General features: G+C 46.7%; 1 protein-coding gene across 1 annotated transcript; it reads right to left on the bottom strand.

The window, feature by feature from the left end:
* Positions 1–10,766: 10,766 nt before the first annotated feature.
* Positions 10,767–26,909, bottom strand: LOC100981209 (aquaporin-7B). Its single transcript, XM_055107697.2, is given in 7 exon segments — positions 10,767–11,052; positions 11,411–11,628; positions 11,839–11,957; positions 12,166–12,303; positions 12,725–12,848; positions 20,463–20,592; positions 26,797–26,909. Coding segments are annotated over 7 exon segments (1,128 nt in total).
* Between the last annotated feature and the right edge of the window lie 825 nt (positions 26,910–27,734).

The raw sequence follows: 27,734 nt of genomic DNA, 5'->3' as shown, positions 1-27,734 counted from the left end.
ACAGAACTAAAGATAAAAACCTCATAATTATCTCAATAGATGCAGAAAAGGCCTTTCAACAACACTTCATGTTAAAATTCAACATCCCTTCATTTAAAAAATTCTCAGTAAACTAGGTATTGAAGGACCATACCTCAAAATATTAAGAGCCATTTATGACAAACCAACAACCCATATCATACTGAATGGGAAAAAGCTGTGAGCATTTTCATTGAAAACAGGCACATGACAAGGATGCCCTTTCTCATCACTCCTATTCAACATATTATTGGAAGTTCTGGCCAGACCAATCAAGCAAGAGAAAGAAACAGATGATATTCAAATAGGAAGAGAGGAAGCCAAATTGTCTCTGCAGATGACACGATCCTTTATCTAGAAAACCCCATTGTCTCAACCCCATTGTCAGCAAAATCTCAGGATAAAAAATCAATGTGCAAAAATCACAAGGATTCCTACACACTAACAACAGACAAGCGGAGAGCCAAATCATGAAAGAACTCCAATTCCACAATTGTTACAGAGAATAAAATACCTAGGAATACAGCTAAGAAGGGAAGTGATAGAAAGAACCAATATGATTAAAATGGCCATACTACCCAAAGTAATTTATAGATTCAATGCTATTCCCCTTATACTAACATTGACATTTTTCACAGAATTAGAATAATCTGTTTTAAAATTCATATGGACAAAAAAGAGTCTGTAGAGCCAAGACAATATTAAGCAAAACTAGCAAAGCTGGGGGGATCATGCTACCTTACTTCAAACTACACCGCAAGGCTACCAAACCAGCATTGTAAACAAAACAGCATAGTGGTGGTGCAAAAACAGACTCATAGACCAATAGAACAGAATTGAGAACTCAGAAATAAGACCACACAGCTACAACCATCTGATCTTCAACAAACCTGACAAACACAAGTAATGGGGAAAGGATTTTCTATTTAATTAATGGTGCTGGAAGAACTATGGAAGAACTTTAGCCATATGCAGAAAATTGAAACTGGACCCCCTTCCTTACACCTTATACAAAAATTAGCTCAAGATAGGTTAAAGACTTAAGTGTAAAATCCAAAACTATAAAAACCCTAGAAGAAAATCTAGGCAATACCATTCAGGACATAGGCATAGGCAAAGATTTCATGACAAAAATGCCAAAAACAATAGCAACAAAAGCAGAAATTAACAAATGGGGTCTAATTAAACTGAAGAGCTTCTGCTCAGCAAAAGAAACTATCATCACAGTGAACAGACAACCTACAGAATGGGAGAAAAATTTGCTATTTATCCATCCGACAAAGGTCTAATATCCAGAATTTACAGGGAACTTAAACAAATTTACAAGAAAAAACCAGACAATCCTATTAAAAAGTGGGCAAAGGACATGAACAGGCACTTCTCAAAAGAAGACATTTATGTGGCCAACAAACATGCAAAAAAAAATTTCAACATCACTAATCATTAGAGAAATGCAAATCAAAACCACAATGAGATACCATCTCACACTAGTCAGAATGGTGATTATTAAAAAGTCAAGAAACAACTGATACTGTTGAGGCTGCAGAGAAATAGGAATGCTTTTACACTGTTGGTAGGAATGTAAATTAGTTCAACCATTGTGGAAGACTGTGGCAATTCCTCGAAGTCCTAGAACCAGAAATATCATTTGACCCCGCAATCCCATTACTAGGTATGTACCCAAAGGAATATAAATCATTTTATTATAAAGATACATGCATGTGTATGTTCATTACAGCACTATTCACAATAGCTAATACATGAAATCAACCCAAATGCCCATCAATGATAGACTGGGTAAATAAAATGTGGTACATATACAACATGGAATACTATGCAGCCATAAAAGGAAATGAGATCAAGTCCTTTGCAGGGACATGGATGGAGCTGATAGCCATTATCCTCAGCAAACTAATGCAGGAACAGAAAACCTTGAAATATGAGCTATAATGAGGGGCACTAGAAGTACTTGGCTTTAAAAAGACATAGGTAGAGTGACATGATGTTAGTTACATAGCTTTTGAAGCCATGTTGTGTGAAAGAGCAGTTGGATATTGACGTTGGCTACCAAAACCAATGGGTAGGCATTTAGATTTTGGTTCAGTAGAAAACCTGAACTATCTATCGATTAAGCTCTCAAAAACTAAATAGATTGCTGCCTCCTAAATAAAATATGTCTCCCACTGTGGAAATGTCATTGATTTTCAATTTGTATAGCTTTTATTATTATTATTATTGTAAGGCCAGGAGTGACAACTTCTGAGCCCTTCACATGTTGGTGATAAATCCAAAAGTCCTGTAATGTGTTTGTTTTCTCATTTTTTAAAACCAAATATTTGAAGCTATTTTATTAAGGGTTTCCTTTTCCTCAAAAAGTAAACGCATTAAATATAATCTAGATATTCTACACTCATAAGAAAGATATTTCATTGTATATAACCAGAGCTATAGGCCTACAAACATTTGGACTTTATCAGAGGTAAATAATAAGAGATCATACTATTAGTTAAAATTAAAGTATAAATTTAGATCATTATTTTTAATTGGTTATTTTTTAAAGCTGACATAACTTTAATTTACAATGTAAACTCAGGAGTGAAATAGCATTAAGTAACTCATGATCTGTAAAGAAAATTTCAAAATTTAAGGTAAGTAATGAGATTTCCCCATATTTCTGTGTTTAATTCATCAATGTTTTTAAAATACTTAAACCAGCTAAGAAGTGTGTTCAGGTTTCTATTTATTTTAAGAGTGACTTATGTATTTTTCTCACAAGGGAGGATGATTTTAGAGGAGTTTAATACTTAAACCAGCTAAGAAGTGTGTTCAGGTTTCTATTTATTTTAAGAGTGACTTATGTATTTTTCTCACAAGGGAGGATGATTTTAGAGGAGTTTAGAGCCTGCATCGTGGTTCCAAGTTAGCATCACCGTTCCTGGTCCTTCCATCTTTCTGCTTAGTCATATTTAACTTGTGTTTATTTCTTCATGATCAGAATATGTGTCTTTCTCAACTATCATATGTATGTTCTAGGTAGAAAGGAGAAAAACAAGAGTTTATGTTGTTCTGTCAAATTATAGAAAGTTTATTTGATAATAAATCAACTGTTAAAAAGTACCCCTTAAAAGTATAGTAAGTATACAATATTAAATGAAAGCATGGGACTTTGCACAATTGTGAAATCTATTGAGAATTTTGTAAGTTTTTAAATTTTGATCCGTGCTGTCATTTATTAATTCAGTCAAAATTTGCTTCAAGAACATGTAGTTGTCAGAATATGTAAGTGCCTTAGAAGAGTGCAATCTATAAGTAAAATAATTCTGAATATTCATCTGAAATAGTTTGAAAAGGTCTTGAAAATCTACCGTCTCTCTTATTTCTTGTAATCAACATATTTCCCAATAGGAAAATTCACCATTTGCCATCAAAATGTATCATCTGAAACTTCCACTGGAACCTTCTTATGGCAAAATATTTAGGCATTCTGAGGAGATGCAAAGTTTGGTAAGCAGAATAAATATGTTTTAATATTTAATAATTATAAATGATATTTGGAAAATTATAAAGATGTTCTTAGTTCAATTAATAGAGTAAGATTTATGTATCTATTAAGAGTGCTGGGCCAGACAGGGCTGCTCACACCTGTAACCCCAGCACTTTGGAAGCCCGAGGCAGGAGGATCACCTGAGGTCAGGAGTTCGAGACCAGCCTGGCCAACATGGTGAAACCCCATCTCTAATAAAAATACAAAAATTAGCAAGGCATGGTGGTGCTTGCCTGTAATCCCAGCTACTGAGGAGGCTAAGGCAGGAGAATTGCTTAAACTCGGGACATTTCAATGAGCTGAGATCTAGCCACTGCATTCCAGCCTGGGCAACACAGTGAAACTCCGTCTCAAAACAAAACAAAACAAAAAAAGTGCAGGCAACACATTATAATCAATATTAAAAGTTTTTATGTTGAAAGATGGATAAGAATTAAAACTTTGATTTTTCAACTGAGATATTTAGTTGAGATATTTGAAATTACTGGAAAGCAAAAGGAAATTTTAATGTACTGCGGAGTAGCAGATAAAAATGCAATAGGCTTCTACTTCTAGTTCAGGATGGGAAAAGATGGGGAAGACCAAAAAAGATCTGCATAATGCACAAATCCATGTGATTTCTGAAGGGAGTGGACACGATCAGTCTTGATAAACTGATAACCAGTTAGTGGATCTGCAGGTTTCATCTGTGGTATTTTCTTTTAGATGATTTGTGTAGTGACTAAAAAACAGTCAATACATTTAAATAAACTGCACATGGTGCACATGTACTCTAAAACTTAAAGTATAATAAAAAAATAAATAATAAAATAAATAAATAAACTTTTTTTCTGGTTTAGTAACTGAGGTTGGCCAATGTCTATTATTAATTGTTAACTATTTCCTAATCAATAATCTGTCTTATATTAAACTGTACATACACATTACAAGAAATTTGAGTTACACTCACACATAACTGAATAACATATTTAATGCTTATATACACATGCATATAATGTTAAAATCTAGATATAAAAATAAGAAAATGAAACCATAATTTTTAAGTAATGGAACTTGTTCCAAAAAATCAAATGTGGTTGTGCATTGGTATGACAATTCTGAATCCTGCCCTCAGGCAGCACCTGAACACTGTTTTATTAGCTATCAATAAATTGTCTGCACTGCAGGCCGATGATGGTTTAAGGACAGCAGTGTTAATAATAATGTTCAAAGTGTCAGTCTGGAGGGGAGGCAATAATTGACTGTATGAGACTATTAAGCTATAAAAACAATGTTTTATTTTGAGCATCAAAATATGATAGACAGAGCTTCAAATGCTCTTGGTGAAGTCATTATTAACACACACAAAACTGATTTTCATTCAACGTTTACTGTAGAGAAAATTATATTCCATCAGGCTTTAAAATTGAGAAGAAAACAGAAAGAGTAAGTCTTAAATGCCTTTCTTCCTCACCTTCCTCCTTCACCTAGTTTGCCTGCGGACCTACACAGTTACATTCCCACATACCTCCTGTGTTTATTTCTTTGCAGATCATTTACCTTACATTTCTACATTTCCCCTTAATTTTTTCCTCATCAATAGATGAGAAAAAAATTTGTTAAATCATGGTAGATGAATATGGACCAGATCATCCCATGAACTACATTCAATCATTGGTTTTACCTTTCAAAAAATTCTGAATGAAATATGTAATAATTTAATATTCTAAAACTTTATTTTTTCAGGAATATTTACATATATTCACCCTTCCTTCTAAAACAGTGGCCAGAGCAGTTAGAAAACAAAAGCATGAGAAACAGTAACTCTTACAGTTGTTTATGTCTGTATGCCTCCCCAGTTCTGCAAAGATTATGAGGATTTTTTTTAGGTCTGTACAAGTTTTAAAATATCCTAAAACAATCCACATAAATAAACTCATTACCATAATAATCTGCAAGATAGACATTGTCATCCTCAAGTAATATCAAATAAATCTTATTTGCCTGCAAGATCTGAATCTGAAAATCCAAAAGCTCAAGTTTACCTAGCTAATAGGTAGTAAGACTGGGGCCTCAATCTGGTTTATCTAATTCTGAAAAGTGTTTTGCTATAAAAGCGCTATAGGAAATAAAACATTAGACTGTATACCTTTAGATAATAAGAATATTTATGTCATTGAACCTGAAAAGATACTGTTTAACTTTCGTGTTCTACTTGTCATTTTTCTTTTCTGCTTTTATATGTAATTTAGGTAATAGATACCCAGGAATCAACTTAAATTCCCATCAGTGGTAGACTGGAAAAAGAAAGTACGGTATATATACACCGTGAATTACTATGCAGCCATAAAAAAGAATGAGATCTGTCCTTTGCAGCAACATGGATGGAGCTTGGAGGCTATTATCCTTAGCAAAGTAACACAGGATCAGAAAACCCAATACTCCCTATTTTCACTTATCACTGGGAGCTAAATAATGAGAACACATTGACAGAAAGAGCAGCACAATAGACACTGGGGTGTGCTTGAGGGAGGAGGATGAGAGATGGGTGAGGCTCAGGGGAAAAAAATTGTTGGGTACTATGCTTACTACTCAGGTGACAAAATAATCTGTACATCAAACCCCTGAGTCACGAATTTACCTAAAGAACAAACCTGCACATGTTCCCATGAACCTAAAATAAAAGTTAAAATATTTAAAATAATAATAATAATTTAAAAATGTGAAGTGTTGTGATAATTACTAAAATGTCAAATAGAGACACCAGGTGAGCACATGTTGTTGGAAAAATAGAATGAATAGACTTGCTTGATGCAAGATTGCCACAAACCTTCAATTTGTGAAAAATGTGTTATTTGTGAAGAGCTATAAAGTGAAGCACACACAAAAAAAGTGAGTTTGATTAATGCAATTCATTGTTGCTGAAAGATACCTTGAAATATGAGCTATAATGAGGGGCACTAGAAGTACTTGACTTTAAAAAGACATAGGTGCAGTGGCATGATGTTAGTTACATAGCCTTTGAAGCCATGTTGTGTGAAAGAGCAGTTGGATATTGACGTTGGCTACCAAAACCAATGGGTAGGCATTTAGATTTTGGTTCAGTAGAAAACCTGAACCATCTATCGATTAAGCTCTCAAAAACTAAATAGACTTCTGCCTCCTAAATAAAATATGTCTCCCACCATGGAAATGTCAAGCTAAGGTCACAATTCAAGTAATGTAAATATGGATCTACTGACTTCCAAGATGCTTTTCCAACTTAAAGTGTTAGACAAGTACCTTTTAAAACAGTATACCATTTGAATTACCTGTAACCATTTTAATATTTCTGAGAGGGTTTTTTTTGTGTGTGCTCCCTCTGTCATCACATGGAGAGTTATTTTGCCTTTTAGGGTAAAATATAAAAACAAATGCACGTCACAATATGATGTGGCAAACGTCACCCAGAAGCCTTAGTGATGTTGTTGCGATGGTATTAGCATGCACAGAGTATGCAACTCACAGCTCTGCTGTGTGCGCTTGTTCTTTTGCTTTCTCTCATGTGTTCTGCTCCACATATTTTAAGAGAGTTTAATGTGGGTGTTCCAATTCAATCCCATTAGAGTACTATGTATATTATTGTTACTAAACCTTGCCTTCATAATCATTCCTAATTATGTGGTCTATTGAAAAGCAATCATTTATATCTTTAGGAGGATGAATGGGAAGTCACAGATCTAGAACAATAATCAACTTGAACTCATGCTGCTAGCCCAGGTATGGATTTTTAATATAATCTCAGGCAGGGAAGTGCTTGCAGGCATGTTTTCTCAGTCAACAGTTGAGAGCATATGCACGATGGCGGACACAAGGTAACTAGCCTTTGGCTGGTGGAAAGATGAAGTCATTATAAAGCTGGATTTTAAACCAAATGTAGTGCTGGCTGCTGTCTGGACTTACCTAAAACATACACTATATTTTAAAAAGAAGGCTGAGAGTCACAGAAGTAAAACAAATAAATTCCAAAGTTGGTGTTTTACATTATCATTTATCTGCAATAAGTGATAATTGATATTCCAAAAATATACTTTGCTTTGAATTCAAATTGTTTATTTTGAACAATTAGTGAGTTCATCTCTGCACATGCCTAAAGAAGATAAATCAATAAATAAAAGAATAAAAATTAAAACTCTATATAATAAACACTTGTTTTCTTAGTCCTGATTTCTCTTTTATTATGAAGACCAGAAGCAGAATGTTATTCTATTTTACCTAAAAATATATATATTATCTTTAGAAACTCCTTGTCAGCAATCATCTACGTGTATGTGTGCGTGTGTGTATATATATATATATATCTCATACAAACAATATGTATCACATTTATATGTTAACAAGCACAATCATATAATAAACCCACAAATGTCCAACTCCAAAACTAGGAAATTATTAATAGCTTGTACTACTCCTGTGTTCTTCCCCATCTGCCTGTAGGAATTATTTCTTTTTCTAAAATAGTTTTCTTACATACATATATATAGCAAAGAATGTATTTTTGCTTATTTTTCAGCTACAAGACTGTGTCACACTGTATATAGTCTACTGTATTACTTTTTTTTTTTTTTGAGACACAGTCTCACTCTGTCACCCAGGCTGGAGTGCAGTGGCACAATCTCCATTCACTGCAACTTCCGCCTCCCAGGTTCAAGGGATTCTCTCCTGCCTCAGTCTTTTGAGCAGCTGGGATTACAGGTGCCCAACTACACCAGGCTTTTTTTTTTTTTTTTTTTTTTGAGACCGAGTCTTGCTCTGTCGCCAGGCTGGAATGCAGTGATGCGATCTTGGCTCACTGCAACCTCCGCCTCCCAGGTTCAAGCAGTTCTCCCACCTCAACCTCCCGAATAGCTGGGACTACAGGTGTGTGCCATAACACCCAGCTAATTTTTGTATTTTTAGTAGAGACAGGGTTTCACCATGTTGGCCAGGATGGTCTCGATCTCTTGACCTCGTGATCCACCCACCTTGGCCTCCCAAAGTGCTGGGATTACAGGTGTGAACCACCACGCCCAGCTACTGTATTACTTTTTATGCCTCTAGAATTTTTCTGTGTTGTTGCAAGTGTCTGTTGTGCCTTAATTTTTGCTATTGTAGAGGATTCTGCTATGTGCAATTGCAGAGCAGTGTATGTATCTGTTCCCCTGTGGATGGACATTTGGGTTGTGTCCAGTGTCTCTTGACCACCTACCTTGTGCCGTGCCCCCGACCCTCCTGTCATTACACCACACTCCAGCTACATCCACAAAGCCATGACTTCACAAAACCCTGTCTTCCACTTCTGAGCTCCAGACCATATAAAAGGCATAACTGTGTTTATTGAGCACTTACTCTGAGCTAGAAACGATTCTCAACATTTTACATGTGGTAGCGCACTTAATATTCACAGCAACACAAATGGGAAGTAATATTCTTATCGCCATTTTACAAATGAGAAGACCAAGGCCCAGAAGAGTTGAATATCTTGCTCAAGGTCACACACCTTTTGCCACCCCCCATTCCAAGTCCCATAGGCAACTCAGACTCAGCACATCCATGATGTAACTTATCATCTTTCTCTCCAAACCATTTCCTCACTTGTGCCCTACTCTCAGTGGGGACATCTCTAATCTCCAGGCCCAAGCTGGAAACCGGAAGCCATTTCTGACTCCTCCCTCTCCCTCACCCACTCCATCCAAATGGAGCCCAAGTCCTGTACATTGTACTTCTCGGGTATTGATCAATCCCGGCCCTCGTCTCCACGCCCATGGTGCTGACCCATTGTTAGGTGCCCGACTGCTGCTCCTGGGTCATCACTTCCCAGCACTCTCTTTGCAGGCCCATCTCCACCATTTCCAGCATCCTACACACTGCGGCTCAGGTGTGCTTTCTAAACCTCACCTTACCATGTCCCCACCTCCAGAACGAAGCCCAGCCTTCTCTGCCCATCCCCTCAAACTGTAAAGTGCAGCTCCCAGCCCCAAAAAGGACACCCCCCACCACAATACCATGCTCTGTCTCCTCCTCTGGGAAGCCTCCTGGCCTTGGCCCAGAGGCTGGATGTGAGCTCTCCCACCCCAAGCCCCACTGCCTCCAAGCCTCCCAGTCTGTACTCACCTTCTTCCTTATAATTACCTGTCGCCCATTAAACTGCAACCCTCAAAGGCAGAGCCCAGTGCATCCACTGCGCATCCCCAGTGTCCAGGCAGGGCCTGCACACAGTAGGTGCACAACAATTGTTGAAAGGCAAAATGCATGAGCAATGACAGGAACCATGGGTGATGCTGCCTTCTGAGCCCCAGGCAACAGAGTGATTCCTGCCTGGCCCCAGGGTCAGTGGATCCTGGCCCCCCACCCCACCCAACCTCTGCAGCTGCTCCCCTGGAGCCCTTGGAGCCCTATGAGGCCTCTTCCTGTGTCTTCATGTGTTTGAAGGATTTCCCTCTTTGCATCTTCCTTTCCTATTCCTTCATGTGGGAGCACTCTGGCACCAGGAAGAAGAAAGAGGAGCCCAACCCCTTACCAGCCTTCAATCTATAACAAGCATTCTCAACGGAATTAAAACTGATTCTTAAAAGGGGAGGTGAAAAAAAATCTTATTCTTTTTTACGTATAAAGCACAGAACATATACAGAACATAAACAGATATATAGTATATCTGTGGTATTAAAATTTCATGTGATTAAGAAAAAAAAATCTAGAAGAATACTAGGGAAGGCACTAATGAAAAAAGGCTAAAAAATTCTGATCTACCTTCTTGGGCCTTGCCTTGTCTGGTCCAAGAACTGGCCAGAACTCGGGGAAGGGAAGAACCAGGGGAGAGTCTAGAGTCCAATCTCAGGATCCCCTCAAAGTATTTCCAAAGCCAGCCCCCCACCAGTCAGCTTCGGTCCTTTCACCAAAACCGCCCTTCCTTCCCCCTTGCCTGAAAATCCCTCATTCTGTTTCTGTCATTCTTTCATCTCACCTTGTTCCTACTGAGGGCGCAGGTCAGCTCTTCCCCATTCTCCCCTTGGGGCACCCCAGTTCCCAGGGCATGAAAGACTTGAGGCACATCACCTCTACACCTTGGGCTAAGACATAGCCCTAGAGCTCCTGGAAGAACCCAGGAGGGAAGCCCAACCACAGGAGGCCCCCAGGAAGTGGGGGTACTGCTGTGGGACAAGCTTTGCTTTATTGAGGAAGGGATGGGATCACAAATAATCTCTGCTTAGAAGTGCTCTAGGGCCATGGATTCATGTAAGGGTGGGGCAGAGTGGACTGAAGATCTGTTGGCAAGGCTCACGGAGATGAGGGTGAGGGGAGAGATCATGGGTTCATGAGATCCCATCTTGGGCAATACGGTTAACCCGTGGTCTTCATACACCACAGAGTCCTCCAATTTCAGGGGCTCCCGTGGGATGGTGGAGCCAATGAAGACCAGGTAGATGATGCCACCTAGAGAGGCACCCAGAAGTGGTGCCACCACTGGCACCCACCACCAGTTCTCCCCATCGCTGCAGGCAAGAGGCAGAGGCCTGCTGAGGGGGCTGATGCCCAGGACAGCACCCTCATCCACCTTGGGCGAAGACTGGTTGAGCAGAGGAGTCATCCCCAGGCTACCCCAGGAAACACCCCCAACCCAGGGCCCTGGTCAGCCTCAGCCCGATTCACGGACAGGGTTGACACTCAGTGCAGGTGCAGGATCTGTATCTGTACTGGCCTGGGGAAATGTTGGGACTCACTCCTGCTCCCCAGGCCACCTGGGGGCTCTGCAGGACCCTCCTGTGCTGCCCCTCACATCACCCCCCACCCCTCAACACACAGGAGCCCCACAGAAAAACTCAAAGGAATGGGCCTGGGCAGGGGCAGTACCTGAAGACCTGTTTGCCCCAACCAGCAATGAAGGTGAAGATGCTGGGGGGTGGGTCCCGGGATGGATTGATGGCATATCCTGTGTTTATGCCATGGGACACCCCGATGATGACCACGAGGATGCTTATCACCAGCGCGTGTGTTCCTGGCAGTGCTGGGTTGTTCTCCTGGTCCGTGATGGTGAAGAGACACAGCTGGAGCATCCTGGTCAGCCACTCCTGAGGAGCAGATGCTGTGGCAGCTCACCTGGGCCCCTCCCCAAGCCACAAGACGTCGGCAGTGGCCCAGACCCAAGCCCACCAGCAGAGACACGTCTCAGTACAGTCTCCATCCAGAGTTCTTGTCCTGTCTATCTGGAGGGACTCCCTGCTGGCTCTGTCCTGAGGGGTGGAGGGCAGGGGGAGGGGTACTCATCCTGGACCACTGACCTCATTCAGGAAGCCCCGCCACAATGTCATGTGATCAGGAAGGTAGGTGGCAAAAATGCCAGCTGTAGCAAAGGGACCGGTCACCATCAGCTCTCCACCCGAAAAGTGGAGAATGGCCGCTGCGGAGACACAGACTATCATGCGAACCTGCCCCCAACTAAGCCCCACTGGGGTCCCAGAAATGAGGTTATAGGTTAGAGGGTGGGGGAGCTCCAAGGCTTTTTTCTCCCAGCTATTTTTTACAAATCAGGACACTGAGGTCCAATCTGCCCATATTTCACAGGAGGCGGCTGAGGCCAGAGGCGGACACCCACGCAGGACACTTGCTGTAGAAGAGACTGTAGATGGTGGCAGCCACCAGGAAGGAGCCCAGGAACTGCCCCAGCACATAGACTGGAAACTTCCTCTAGGGCACGCGGCCCAGTGCACAGTTAGTGAAGGTCACAGCTGCATTCATGTGGGCTCCTGCGGGCAGCAGGCAAGTGTGTCAGGGAGTGAGAGCAGAACAAACAACAGTGACAAACAGTATGAGAACAACAATGGCTAGTGTGTATGACAGCATGCTCTGTGACAGAGCTCTCTCCTTGAGCCCTCACAACCACCCCGTGAGGCAGGGGCCACCTTCACTCTTAAGGAAACTGAGGAACACAGAAGGCGATGGTTTGCCTAAGATGACCCAGCCAGTGAAAATGGTAGGTCAGGGGGGCCCAGGAAGAATCTGGGGCAGACACGTCATAGGCACGGGGTTCAGAGGAGACTTCCTCCTGCCCGGTGGCCAGGCTGAGGCACTGGCTGTGCTGGCAAAGGAGCTGACTGAGGTGGGCAGGAAAGAGCCTGTTGGGGACACCTGGTCTTGCCCAGTCTGGCAGGCCCTGGGCTCACTCACCAGAGATGCGGCCTGCCACGTGGACTCCCATGGTGACTCCAAAGCCAAAACCCAAGTTGACACCAAGGTAGCTCCCATATGTTTTATTTAGAACCATATGGGCCACAGAACCAAGGCCGAATATCTACAAGGGAGGGCCTCTAAGGGGGCTGCCTGCCCAGAAGCCCCAACCTCAGAGGAGGGCTCAGAGCTCAGTTCTAGCTCCTCAGCCCCATGCCCTGGGCCTCCCTGGCATTGCCTCAAAGACCCTCTGCCACTCCCTCTTCCTCCAGAGCCTTCCCTCCTCACTGCCTCCTCTCCTTGCCCCTGCTGAGGCCTCTCAGACCTGAGCCACTGAGAGCCGGGTGGAGGGGCAGAGTTAGAAGCTCTTACGACAAACATCCAAGCACCTCAGCCCCAGGCCCACCTGAAGTTTTGGGGTGAGGCAGGGCTGCAAGGAGGGGATGGTTGGCATGCATTGCACCCCCTCAGAGTCCCTCACACTTCAGGCTGACCTGAAGGAAGTTTCTTCAAGGGACCTCCAAATCCATCCACGCCTGACTCTGCCAGGAACCCCTCCCTGCACACACACACACACACACTCCGCCGCAATTCCCACAATGCTGGAACAGTGGGGCCCTAACTGTCTTGCCCTCAGCTTCATTTCCACTGACCTCAGGCGGCATTCCCAAGCTGCTGCTGCCCATCCCTCACGGCTCCTCAGATAATGCCGCCTTCACAGGGGAAGGGGCCTACCTTCAGGCCCATTACCCTCAGTCTAGAGCCACTGTTCCCTTCAGTCCTGGCTCCTGTGCTATCCTCTCCCTCTGCAGAGGCCTCCGTCTCCCCCATACCTTCCATCCTCCCATTGATCAGCTCCCACACACTGGTGTCTCATCCTTCCCAGCAAACTGTCCCACCCCTGCCCAGCGTCCTTCTCCAGCTGTGGGTTCCTGGTTGCCCCCTCCCTGTTTCAGTCATGCTGCAGGAGAGAACACACTGGCCAGCTGCTTCACCCCTTCCCTCGCACCCCCTCCTCAATCTGGCTTCCACTTCCACATGTCACAGACACCAAAGCTCTCTCCAAGGGCTCCAGCAACCTCCTGATTTTCCAAAGGTCTTTGAGGCATGGTTTTACCACGTAGACAGTTTCAGCTATGCCTGATGCGCTAAAATTCCCGTCATCTCCGTGGGGGAGCCAGATGCCTATTTGCAAATCCCCATTGGAACTCTCCTGGTGTTCCGCGGGCGTCTCAGGCTCTGTTGAAAGTTTGCCATCTCACAGCACACCTGCTCCTCACTCTATGTTCCCCATCCCCGTTGGCCCAGCCAGAAACTCAGATGTTGCAAATGATAGTTAAGCACTATTATTCTCCCCCACTTGACAGATGGGTAATCTGAAGCTTAGAGAACTTGAATGGCTTGTCCAAGGTCACACAGCCTGTACATGGTGAGCCAGGATTAAATCCAGGCAGTTACCTGTGCCAGATGGCCTCAAACCAAACGACTGCGCTGCTCCATGCATGCCTTGCTTTCTTGTGCCTCTGTTTTATTTGTTTGTTTGTTTGATGCTTGAGATAGAGTTTTGCTCTATCACCCAGGCTGGAGTGCAGTGCCATGATCAGGGCTCATTGCAGCCTCCATCTCCTTGGCTCAAGTGATCCTCCCACCTCAGCCTCTCAAGTAGTTGGGACTATGGGCATGTGCCTCGGCACGCAGCCAATTTTTTTTTTTTTTTTTTTGAGACAGTCTTGCTCTGTCGCCCAAGCCGGGGTGCAATGGTGCAATCTCGGCTCACCGCAACCTCCAACTCCCGGGTTCAAGTGATTCTCCTGCCTTAGCCTCCCGAGTAGTTGAGATTGTAGGTGCACGCCACCATGCCCAACTATTTTTTTGTATTTTTAGTAGAGACAGGGTTTCACGATATTGGCCAGACTGGTCTCAAACACCTGACCTCAGATGATCAGCCTGCCTTGGCCTCCCAAAGTGCTGGGATTACAGGCATGAGCCATTGAGCCCTATCCCAGCTAATTTTTTCAATTTATTTTGTGTAGAGATGAGGTTTCACTATGTTGCCCGGGCTGGTCTCGAGCTCCTGGCCTTAAGCAATCCTCTCACCTCAGCCTCCCAGAGTGCTGGGATTACAGGTGTGAACCATCATGCCTGGCCAGAATATCCTAATAATTTTACATTGACTGCATCTTGAAATAGGATTTTGGATATATGGGTTAATTATTAAAATTAATTTCACCTGTTGCTTTTTACCTTTTTAATGTGGATACTAGAAAAATTTAAATTATACAGATGGTTTGTATTGTATTTCCCCTGGAGAACTCTGTTCTAGAGTTGATAAAGGAGAAAACCTGAAGAATTGTAGACATAAGGGCCAAAGTCAAAGCCATCAGAGGAGAAGGCCCCAGGACAGGGTACAGGGTAAGAAGGCAGACCAGGCCAGGTGCGGTGGCTCATGCCTGTAATCCCAGCACTTTGGGAGGCCGAGGTGGATGGATCACTTTAGGTCAGGAGTTCAAGACCAGCATGACAAAACCCCGTCTCTACTAATAATACAAAAATTAGCCAGGCATGGTGGTGCTTGCCTGTAATCCCAGCTACTCAGGAGGCTGAGACAGGAGAATTGCTTGAACCCAGGAGGCGGAGCTTGCAGTGATCTGAGATCACGCCACTGCACTCCAGCCTGGGCGACAGAGCAAGACTCCATCTCAAAAAAAAGAAAAAAAAAAGAAAAAAAAAGAGTTGAAAGGCACCAGTGTAGACTCCTCTTCGAGAACTCGCCTGAGGAGCGGGGAAGAGAGAACATGATCCCGTGAAGGGGCGGACAGGGTGAAGGGAGGGATGTTTCATTTTGTGTTGTTTTCAGTGGAGAAACTTCAGTATGTTTATAGGCTGAGAGAGGGACGGGCTGAAGATAAAGGACAGAGAAAAAGGACAGAGTAAAGTACCTGAATAGGCTGGACAGCTGGATTGGTGCAGAAGTGGAGGGGTCCTCCAGGAAGGAGAGGACCCCGCCCCAGCCAAGGGGTGATATGTGGATACACGGGTGGTTAATGGGTCTGGTGGCAAGAGGGACAAGAGGGTGAGCTGAACATAGGAAGTGTTGATTATTTTACCTATCAAGCAGCAGATCAAGCCATTTGCTGATTAAAAAAAAAAAAAAGTCAGAGTACAGAGCAGCTTTGGGGAAGTCTGAGAAAATGTGAAATAGCCCAGATATGGTGGGGGAGAGGCAGCTGAGCAGGGCCCACTGGGTCCCTCAGAAGCCCCAGGACAGAAGCAGGGGAGCCCAGAGCTGGGCTGGCTTCGGATCCAGGATAAGATACAGCAGGAGAGGACAGGAACAGATGGGGGTGCAGGGGGGAGTGAGGTCAGGACAGGTTGACAGGCTAGCAGGGTCAAGAGGTAGAGGGACTGGAGGAGGCATGGAGGGTCTGAAAACAGAGGGGCCCCCATGGCCTTTCCTGCATTCCAATACCATGTGCTAAAAATACTGTATGAGCATAGGCCGGGCGTGGTGGCTCACACCTGTAATCCCAGCACTTTGGGAGACTGAGGCAGGCCGATCATGAGGTCAGGAGTTCGAGACCTGCCTAGCCAACATGGTGAAACCCCGTCTCTACTAAAGATACAAAAAATTAGCCAGGTGTGGTGGCACATGCCTGTAATCCCAGCTACTCGGGAGGCTGAGGCAGGAGAATCACTTGAACCTGGGAGGCAGAGCAGTGAGCTGAGATCACACCACTGCACTCCAGCCTGGGCAACAGGGTCAGACTCTGTCTCAAAATAAATAAATAAAATAAAATACTGGGTGAGTGAATGAACCCCACATGATTCCCTGTGTCAGGGCTGCCAACTGGCAACTCACGCACGTAATTCATCCAGCGCACAGGTTTTGTTTAGATAACTTGGTTTTGAAGAACAGAAGTTTCCGTCTCTCTTGAAAAATGAGCATCTCAGGCAACACTGGCCTGCATTCCACCCTCCATGGCAACAGTCAGCTGGAGTGGTGGCAGCTATACAGCCTTGCTCAGATTGGCACTCCGCAGCCAGCCAAAGTCCCCACCGCCCTGAGTTGCCGCTCTCTTGGCCCCCGTAGCATGTGATCTACAACCCTTGCCCCGTGTCTCACATGTATGGCTGGTTTTCCAGGGCCCGGATGGCTCCAGCCCCTCCTCTCCCTGATCAGTGAATGTGGCCCAGCCCATCCAACTCTCCCCCACAGCCAGGAGGCCAGCTCCAAGGGCAACACCCCTGGAAGCTGCAACACGGATCAGTCCACTTCCCTTGTCCTGGCTGCAATAAATGGGGCCAAGGTCACACTAGCTTTTTTGGCAAAACCTTCACCCTGGTGACTCACTGAGATTCCTATATATAAAAAAAAAAAAAAAAAAAAAAAAGCCCTCACTTCTTGGCACAGCCTGGCAACTAAAAATAACAAAAACACAATATCCGAAATAGGCTTACACCTCACAAAGTTCTTTTACAAGTGCTACTGTCTTCAATCCTCACAACAAATCTGCACAGCAAGAATTTTTCTCCCACTCTATAAATGGGGAAACTGAGGCCGAGAGAGGCATCTTGAACTACCTGAAAGTGAGGACCTTACCCTGGCTGGGGGAGCATTAACAAGCCAGTCTTTAAAAGCTGTCAATATTTAAGCTAAGGTACAGAGCATAGAGGTTAAGGGTCAAGACTGTGATATTGGGCTGGGCACGGTGACTCATGCCTGTAATCCCAGCACTTTGGGAGGCTGAGGTGGGAGGATCACTTGAAGTCAGGAGTTCAAGACCAGCCTTGACAACATGGTGAAACCTTGTATTTCCTAAAAATACAAAAATTGGCTGGGCATGGTGGCATGCACCTGTAATTCCAGCTACTCCAGAGGCTGAGACGCAAGAATCGCTTGAACCCGGGAGGTGGAGGTTGCAGTGAGCCGAGATCACACCACTGCGACAAAGGAAGACTGTATCTCAAAAAAAAAAAACAACAAAAAAACAAAAAAGACTGTGATATTAGACTGCACTGGATTTAATCTTGACTTAAAGTGTGACCTTGGGCAAAAGGCTTAGTCTCAAGGAGCCTCAGTTTTCCCATCTGTGAAACTGGGATAATAATAGTACCTACTTCACAGGGCTATTGCATGGGTTTGGGAAGATGCTGCACGTAAGGGGCTTAGCATCACAGAGCCTGGGATGCATTAGGTGTTCAATGAAAATCTCAACAAAAGGAAGAGAAACACAGATGTGGGAAAGTATCAAGCATGTGGGCAGTGCCTATTTCCCTAACAGCTCTCAGAGGATGCACCCTCCTGCCTCTGAGGTTCCAAGGGTTAACAGCCCTCATGGGGCTGGAATGTCTTGTGGTAAGTGAATTACTTTGCCCTGGATTAAGGAGGGACAGGATCCAACTGCTGTCCTCACAGCTCAGGAGCCAAAGCAGGTGGGGAGGTAAGAGAGGAGTAGGGGAGGGCCAGAGGCAGAGAGGAGAGAGCAGCTAGAGCACCCGTCCTAATAACAAGGGACCAATACATGGGTACCACACTGGGTGCTGAGACTTGGCCTTCTTCACACAAGTCCTCCTGTTAACCAATAAGGAAGCTGAAGTTGTGGGCCGGGCAAGGTGACTCATGCCAGCAATCCCAGCACTTTGGGAGGCCGAGGCAGGAAGGTCACCTGAATTCGGGAGTTCAAGACCAGTCTGGCCAACATGGTGAAACCCCATCTCTACTAAAAATAGAAAAATTAGCTGAGCACAGTGGCACGTGCCTGTAGTCCCAGCTACTCAAGAGGCTGAGGCAAGAGAGTCACTTGAGTATGGGAGGTGGGGGCTGCAGTGAGCTGAGATCGTACCACTGCACTCCATCCTAGGAGACAGAGTGAGACCCTGTCTCAAAAACAAGAAAGCTAAATTTGTGAACAGTTAAGATACTTGTGGATAGTCACACAGCTAGAAGATAACAGAGCTAGGATTCAAACACAGCTCCAAAGCCCACGAAGGCCTAATTCTACATGACATAAGTGAGAAGTCAGGCTTTAAGCCAGGGAGAGACCTGCCCAAGGCCAACTGGTCACTCAGTGGCAGGGTCAGGCTAAGAACCCTGGTGTTCTGATTTCCTCTCTCCCTTGAGCTCCATGGGCCCCACCACACACACAAACAGCCTCTCTCACCCCACCTTCCTCTAGCCATGCACCTGGCTGCCTTTGCCTCCCTTCCCAGAGGCTGCCCCTTCTTTTTCTAGACCCTGGACCCTGCATAAGATGCAATAAACATGGCTACAGTCATGTTAAGGGCAGAGGCTCACTGGGGTAAGTGGCAGGGCTGAAGCAGGTGGAGAGGGAGCAACCTCACATCCCGCCTGCAGTCTGGATACTGTCCCAATCACACACTAAAGAAGAACCCTTGTCAAGGTTACCAGCAACCTCCACGTTGCTAAACCCTAAGGCCTCTTGCCAGTGCTCACCTCGCGTGGCCCATCTGCCGCTGCCCACGCCGCTGACGGCTTCTTCCTGGTGGAACCACTGCCCCCCTCTGTCACGCAGTCGGCTCTAGTTCTCCTCCCACCTCTCTGACCATTCCTTCTCAGGCTCCTTTGCATGCCCCTCTTCATTCCTCAGGGCTCTGTCCTCAAACCATCCTTTTCTCTTTCTGTACACTCCTTCTAGACAGTGTTGACAACCACCACCTGTGTTGTGATGAACTTCAACTTTTTCCTTCCAGACCAAGCCTCTCCTGAGCTCCAGCCCCTTGCCTGTGTTTAACTATCTCCTGGATTTCCCCACAGGCATCTTGCCTCTCACCCTGTGCTGGGCCCCGTGCTCCAGAACAGCTCATCGGCGCTTTGCCCACATCTTCTGCTGGCAGAGTCTCCCCGATTCCATCTTCCACAGCCCTCTCAAACATGTGCTTTCTTCTCCAACCCCAGATCAGTCATCACCCTCTCTCTGTCCCAGATCAAAAACAGCCTCTTAACTTGTTCCCTCTTGCCAGCCTTGCCTGTCCTGCTTATGCTCCACACTGTGCCCAAAATTACCTTTAAAATCCAAATCTGATCATGTCACTCCCCTGCTTGCCAGCCTTCAACATCGCCCATTGCCCTCCAGATTCATTATCAGAGCCCGATCATCAAGTTTCTCTTCAATCTCTCTCTCTTTTTTTTTCTTTTTTTTTTTTTTTTTGAGACAGAGTTTCACTCCTATCACCCAGGCTGGAGTGCAATGGTGTGATCTCAGCTCACTGCAACCTCCACCTCCTGGGCTCAAGTGATTCTCCTGCCTCAGCCTCCTGAATAACTGAGATAACAGGCGTCCGCCACCATGCCCAGCTAATTTTTGTATTTTTAGTAGAGACGGGGTTTCACCATGTTGGCCAGGCTGGTTTCGAACTCCTGACCTCAGGTGATCCACCTGCCTAAGACTCCCAAAGTGCTGGAATTACAGGCATGAGCCATTGCACCTGGGCCTCTTCAATATCTTTACTCTGGGTTTCCCTTCTCCCCATTTCCAGCCGTGCCCCGGATACCCCAGTGCATGGTTTCATTTGACCCCCACATATTATGAGCCCTTTCTGTCCAAAAAGAGTTGATGAGAAAGCCCCCCCCCCCACCTCCTTACTTTCCTCACTGCTTCCCCAGGCTCCCAGCTCAGAGGCAAGGAATGGACAATGTGACCCATGGGGTCAGCATGGGGAGGGGGTCATGGACGGCCCTGGTGGAGCCCCACCCACTTCGTGCTGCCCACCCACTCACCATCATGACATATGTGCTCATGAACTCGGCCAGGAACTCTTGCACCATCTTCCTCTCATCTTCCTCGCACCATATTTCCTGGATCTTTGCTATCACGGATGAGGAGACCATTTTGGAGCCACGGGTGGACCTGAGACAGTGGCCCAAGCCCATGGACAGAAAGGAGACTCAAGTCTGCCTGCTGCCAATTGGCTCTTCAACTCACAGCTGAGTTAATAGGTAACCCAGCAGACTTGCCACACACGCCTCCTCTTGCCCGGGGCAGCTGGGACAGCTGGAATTGGAGACACTTGAGAGCCATGGGGACATGGAGAGGAACTGGGGTAGATGGCCAGGCCATGCCCCTTCTAGTTGGGACTAGACCAGTAAAAACGGCACACCAATGAGGCCACTTTGCAGACGGGCAGGTGGGGAGCTGAAAGTGCAATCCACGGTGCCAACAAGCCTCTGCGAAAAAGCAGGGTGGGAGAGAGCAGGCTGGAAAGTAGAGCTCAGTTGTCTATGTCTGTCCATCTGTCTGTCTGCCTATCTGCTAGAGCCAGAACTTTGGGGTCACAGGCCAGGGCCTGGCAACAGTGAGGCACTCTACAAACAGCATGAGGTGTGACAAAGTCTGCTGCCGAGCTCTGTAAACAGCACTGAGCGCTGAAACATGCGCCAGGTCCTGTCAAAAATGAAGGGGTCAGCAAAATGCATGAGGCTGTGCAACCAGGTCAGTGCAAACAGAGGTTTGTGAGAGAGTGAGTGAATGAATGAATGACCAAGAGAGAGGGAGGGAGAAAAGGAAGGACTGGATCTACTTCCTGGTGTATCTTCAGTGCCCAGCACCATGCCAGGCACATAGTAGATGTGAATAAATATTTGTTGAATGAGTGAAAACTGGGGAATGTGTCTTACTCTCAACTAGATCCTCAGAGCTTCCCAAAGGGCCTGGCACTTGATTTATATTTAGTTAAGTGCACGGTTAGATGGAAAGGTAGATGAAACAGGTGAGTAACAGGTCCCAAATCTGCATATAGGGAGATGTATAGGACTGGAGTTTGGGGAAGGTGGCGGGGTGGGACTGGAGGATAAAGAGGAAGAAGAGGGGCTGGGCCCGGTAGCTCACGCCTATAATCCCAGCACTTTGGGAGGCCAAGGTGGGCAGATCACCTGAGGTCAGGAGTTCGAGACCAGCCTGACCAACATAGAGAAACTCCATCTCTACTAAAAAATACAAAATTAGCCAGGCGTGGTGGTGCATGCCTGTAATCCCAGCTACTTTGGAGGCTGAGGCAGGAGAATCACTTGAACATGGAAGATGGAGGTTGTGGTGAGCCGAGATCTTGCCACTGCACTCCAGCCTGGGCAACAAGAGCGAGACTCCATCTCAAAAAAAAAAAAAAAAAAAAAAAGAGGAAGAAGAGGGATACAGATACCTCTAAGTGTGGCCTTAGTCACTCTGCTATCTCACTGTCTGCATGCCCGGAAGCTGACACCAGCCCCTCAACTCCTCTGGCCAGCCCATCCTTGCACATCACGTACTGCCTTAGCTGTAGGCCTTTGCACATGCCAGTCCTACACTGAGAATGGTCCCCTGCCTCCCCAGAGGCTCCTTTACCTGCCAGGCTTCTTTTCTTGACCTAAATTTCCCTTTCTCTGGGAAAGCCTCCTACCCTCTCCTCTAGGCCATTCACTTCTTCCACATGCCCCACGGTGCCCACTCTTTCAGCTGGGGCAATGCTCATCACACTGCATAGTAATTGCTCAGTTAGGCCAGGCACAGTGGCTCACGCCTGTAATCCCAGCACTTGCCGAGGCGAGCTGATCGCTTGAGCCCAGGAGTTCAAGACCAGCCTGGGCAGTATGACAAAACCTCATCTCTACAAAAAAAAAAAAAAAAAATACAAAAATTAGTCAGGTGTTGTGGTGTATGCCTGTGGTCCCAGCTAATGGGGAGGCTGATGTGAGAGGATTGCCTGAGCCCAGAAGGCAGAGGTTGCAGTGAGCTGAGATCACACCACTGCACTCCAGCGTGGGTGACAGAGCGACACCCTGTCTCAAAAAAAAAAAAAAAAAAAAAAGCTTAATTAATTAGCGGTTTTTCTTCCTAAGGGCTGGGATCATACCAGTTTGCTTCACTGCAGTGCCTGAACATAGTAGGCATAGTAGATTCAATAAATCTTTGGTTCCTTGGCTGGTTGTTGCCTGCTCTGTGCTGATGAGAAAGGAGCCAGGCTTCCAGGATTCCCTTGGTGTTCTTGGCTCCCTGCTCTGTCTACCTCTCCCCTGCCTCTGTGGTACCTTCCCAGGACTGTCTTTGGGCTGCTGCTTGCATTGGTAGGGTCTCTTCTTCAGGGCTGAGGAGGCTGGTCATGGGATAATGAGATCCCTATACGATGCTGCATGGGAGCTGGAGTTGGATGGGGGCCAGTGGAATATCCGCGCAACTCTGCATCCCCCTCCATCTACTCATCCCTGGTTTTGTTTCTCTGGGGTAAGGAATAGAGCAAGGACTGGGATGGGTGAGCTATGAACAGAGGGTCTCAGCTGAAAAGTGGAAGATGTTTTATTCCATGCCTGGACGTCTCTCATTCCCTCTGCTTACTTTTTGCTGCTGTGAGGTCAGGGGAATTTAGGAGCCCTGAGGAATGCTGCTGCTCTCCCTAGCCGGGCAAGGTGACCCTCCACTGGCTCCCATCCAACCCCACCTCCCATGCTGGAGGTAACCACAGAAGAGGAGAGGGAAGTGGACAGAGCAGAAAGACAAGAACACCAAGAGAGTTCTGGAAGCCTGGCTCCTTCCTCATCACCACACAGCAGGCAAGACACAGTAAGCAACAGATAACCACCAACCAGCCAATGAACTCAAGATTTCTTGAATCTACTATGCCTAGAATGTTCAGTCACTGCAGTAAAGGACACTGGTACAATCCAGCCTGTCGGAAGAAAAGCAATCAATTGAGCAATTACTATGCAGTGTGATGAGCATTGCCCCAGCTGAAAGAGTGGGCACTGTGGGGCATGTGGAGGAAGTGAATGGCCTAGAGGAGGGGGTAGGAGACTCCCAGAGAAAGGGAAATTTAGGTGAAGAAAAGAAGGCTGGAGGGTAAAGGAGCCTCCAGGGAGGCAGGGATCACTCTGGGCGTAGGACTGGCATGTGCAAAGGCCTGCAACTAAGGCAGTATCCAATGTGCAGGAATGGGCTGGCCACGGAGGAGTGGAGGTGGCATGAGATGGGCAGAGAGGGCCCAGGGCCAGGTGGCAGAAGGCCTCATGGCCCACATTAGGGAGTCTGAACTCTACCAGAGGGCCATGGGCCAAGTGGAGGATTTCAGCAGGAGAGCTGCCTCCCCTGTGGAGGCCAGGATGGAGGAATTGGAGTGGAGGCAGGGTGAGCATCAGCTTCTCCACAGATGGGTGGAGAAGTGGTGGCAGCCTGAGCCACAGAGATGGCAGTGCCAATGGCCACAAGAGCACAGTCAAGCTGACAGGCTTGGTGTTCAGTTAGAGAGGGAAGGGAGCGGGGCAGCTCAGCGATGCCCTCAGGTCCTGGCTAGGGCAGCGGAATGACTAGCGTGGGGCACAGCAGAGAAGCTGTGGGAGAATGGACAAGGAGGCCCTTTCTGGACATGTTGAGTGTGAGGAGCCCGCTAGACACTTGGGTGGGATGGCCAGTGAGGAGGCAGCTGGTCATGTGGTCTCACTTACAGACACATTTGGAGGACAGCAAATCACAGATGGTCATCTGAGCCATGGGCATAGATGAGAGAGCTCAAGGAGAGGGTACAGACTAAGAAGAGGGGCCCAAGAAAGCCAGCCTACAAAGCAAGAAACTGACAGCCAACCAGATCCCCTAAGTAATCTGCTAACCAAGGAACTAAATAGCTAACAACTCACTAACGCCTGTTTCTTTTCTTTTTCTTTCTTTCTTTTTTTTTTTTTTTGAGACAGGGTCTCACTCTGTCACCCAGGCTGAAGTGCAGTGGCACAGTCAAAGCTCACTGAAGCCTAGACTTCCCAGGGTTCAAGTGATCCTCCCACCTCAGCCTCCCAAGTAGTTGGGACTACAGGAGCATGCCACCATGACCGGCTATTTTTTCTTATTTTTTGTAGAGATGGGGTTTTGCCATGTTACCCAAGCTGGTCCCAAACTCCTGGACCCAAGCAATCCTCCAGCCTCAGCCTCCCAAGGTGCAGGGATTTCAGGCGTGAGCCACCATGCCCGGTGGCTTACTAACCCTTTGACTAACCTATCAAAAACCAACTAACTGATTCTCCTGTTAACCAGCTATTAACTCATTGAATTATCTAATCAACCAGTCAACCATAAACTATCCAACTAACCACGAGCCAACAATTCAACCTGCTAACCAACATTTCTTCATTCAACAAACATTTGTTGGCCAGGCATGGTGACTCATGCCTGTAATCCCAACACTTTAGGAGGCTGAGGCAGGTGGATCACTTGAGGTCAGGAGTTCAAGACCAGCCTGGCCAACATGGCAGAACCCCATTTCCACTAAAAATAAAAAAAAAATTAGCTGGGCGTGGTGGCAGGTGCCTGTAATCCCAGCTGGGGTGGGGGCTGAGACGTGAGAATCGCTTGAGCCCAAGAAGCAGAAGTTGCAGTGAGCTGAGATCATGCCACTGCACTCCAGCATGGGCAACAGAACAAGACTCCATCTCAAAAAAAGAAAAAATTTTTGTTGAGCACCTACTTATGAGTCAAGCACCAGGGATACAAGGTCAAAACCCACTCTCCACTCTTGGGACACTCTGTTTAATAGAAGAGATGGGTAATGGCAACACCACCAGAGAGAAGCAGCCTGGGACTGGGGGAGCTCAGGGGAGGCATGGGAGGTGAGGCCTGAAGGGAGTTTTGAAGAATGGGCGGGTGGTGTCCTGACATGGCCATGGGGGAGTAGGGTGGTGGTAGAAAGAATGGTGGAAGCTGTGCACATTCTAGATATTTTAGGAGATTTGTGACTGGATGTTAGGCATGGGGGAGAGGGAAGTATCAAGGACATGACCTTGACTTCTGGCTTGAGCAACTGAAGAGAAGGGGACCCCTGACTGAGCCAAGAGCACAGGAGGAGTGGACTTGTGGGGGGCGGAGGAGGCTGTTTCCATCTAGGAGCTGAGTTGCCTGTGAGACACCAGTGGGTCTCTAGAAACAGGATCAAAGCCCTGGAAAGAGACGTAGGCTAGAGGCAATGATGTCAACAGAGGGGCACTATTCATTCTCTCCGTCCAAGTGTACAACAGGCAAATATCCCTGCTTGTGTGGAGCTGACAGCAATGAAATGTAATAAGTAAGTACATTTGTATAAGCGAAGGTACCAGCTCCTATGGAAAAAAACAGAGCAAGGAGAGGGGAATTGGGAGTGCAGGGGCTGGAGATGGGGTGTGATTTCAAATAGGGCAGTCAGAGTAATCCTTGTTGAGAAGGTGGCCTTGGAGCAAAGCCATGAAGGAGATGAGAGTGGGCTGTATGTTAACTGCAGAAAGCCTCTCAGATGGAGGGAATAGTCACCAGAGGACTCTCAGCATGTTTGAAGAAAGCAAAGAAAGTCAGTGTGAGGCCAGGTGCAGTGGCTCACACCTGTAATCCCAACCTTTTGGGAGGCCGAGGCGGGTGGATCACCTGAGGTCAGGAGTTCAAGAACAGCCTGGCGAACATGGCGAAACCCCATTGCTACTAAAAATACAAAAAAAAAAAAAACAAAACAACTAATTAGCTGGGCATGGTAGTGTGTGCCTGTAATCCTGTAATCCCAGCTACTCAGGAAGCTAAGGCAAGAGAATCGCTTGAACCCGGGAGAAGGAGGTTGCAGTGACCCAAGATTGTGCCATTGCACTCCAGCCTGGGTGACAGAACTGGATTCCATCTCAAAAAAAAAAAAAAAAAAAAAAGAAAGAAAAAAAAAACAAAAGAAACTCAGTGTGGCTGGAGGAGGGAGACCAGGGGGCTGGAGTGGGGAGGCCAGAAAGCTAACAAGGACTACATAGGCAGGGCCTTGGCCATTGCAAGGACTGGCTCTTTTTCACCCCAAAGACAGCTGAGCCTGAGAGGGTGAGAGGTGCTGAGTGCAGTTGAGTTGAAGGCCACCTGCATGCCTTGACCCTCATCCAAGTATTTCTGAGCCTCCCCTCACCCCAGGACCCAGCCCAGGCAACAGGTGGAAGATGCTTTTCTTCTGGGACCTCAGAGGTGAGTGGGTGGGTGGGGAGGAGGAGGTCGAGGGGGGACAGCTGCCCCAAGGGAGAGGCTGAGGATGGAGCAGGGAGGGCACTGAAGTGGGCTGGGTGGAGGACAGGGGGCTGGAGGGTGAGAAGAGGGTGGGGTACTTACTGCCTGTGCCCAGATGCTTGAACCATGTTTTGTCCTTCAGATTTGTAGATGCTGAGGAGCCAAAGAGAGGTCACTAGGGCTGGAGGACACAGAACTTGGCCCCACACTTCCATCAGACCTTGGTCCCCAGGGGAGAAGCCCTGGGGCAGCTCCTGCTAGTGCCACTCCCTTAACCCAGCCAAGCAACAGGGAGGGAGGAGTGGTGCTCAGCCAATGAGGCGACGCCCTGGAGCCCCACCCCACCCATGCTGGCCCCAGGACCCCAACCCCAGGCCAGACCCTCCAGTGCTCCTCCTGACCTTCCCTGTCTGCAGCCCAGCTTTGGACTGTGGAGACGCCCTCAGCCTCTACTCAGTGGCTCCAGCCTCATATTTGCGTGCTATACCTTTAACCTCAAGCCCTCTTGCTGCTAACTTAAGCTGTGACTGTCCAGGACCTGCACACACACATACATGCACACATGCACACACACACACAGAAGGTGAACACACAGGATGAGGCCCTGAAAACTCATTTCACCCGTGTACCTCACCCAAAAATTCCCCTTTGTACTCCTATCTTTATCTCTAACTGACAGCATGAAGGTAGCCTGAAGTCCCCTCACCCTGTCTGTCCTCCTGATTCTCTAGCCCAGTTCCCTCTAGTTCCAGCACAGACTCTTATCTCCAGCCCTGACTGTTGAAACCCTCTAGTCCCAGCTCCAGCCCCTCAGGAGGGGACTGCGTGGGAGGAATGACTCCAGCAAGCCGGCAGCTGACCCGTCTCCTGTCTGCACGCCTCCCCCTGTGGTCCACTGCTGGTGGTCTTCAGCTCTCTCCTCGTCCCACCCCCATGGTCTGCTGACAGCCCAGCCCAGTGCATCCCTGCCATCTCTGCTCTACCGCTGGTCCTCCCAACAACCAACTTACAGGTAAGGAAACTGAGGCCCAGAGAGAAGG

Source organism: Pan paniscus, chromosome 12, assembly GCF_029289425.2.
Source record: "Pan paniscus chromosome 12, NHGRI_mPanPan1-v2.0_pri, whole genome shotgun sequence".
NCBI lineage: Eukaryota > Metazoa > Chordata > Mammalia > Primates > Hominidae > Pan > Pan paniscus.
Note: the sequence above shows the minus strand (reverse complement) of the source record. Positions and strands in the feature narration are given on the sequence as shown.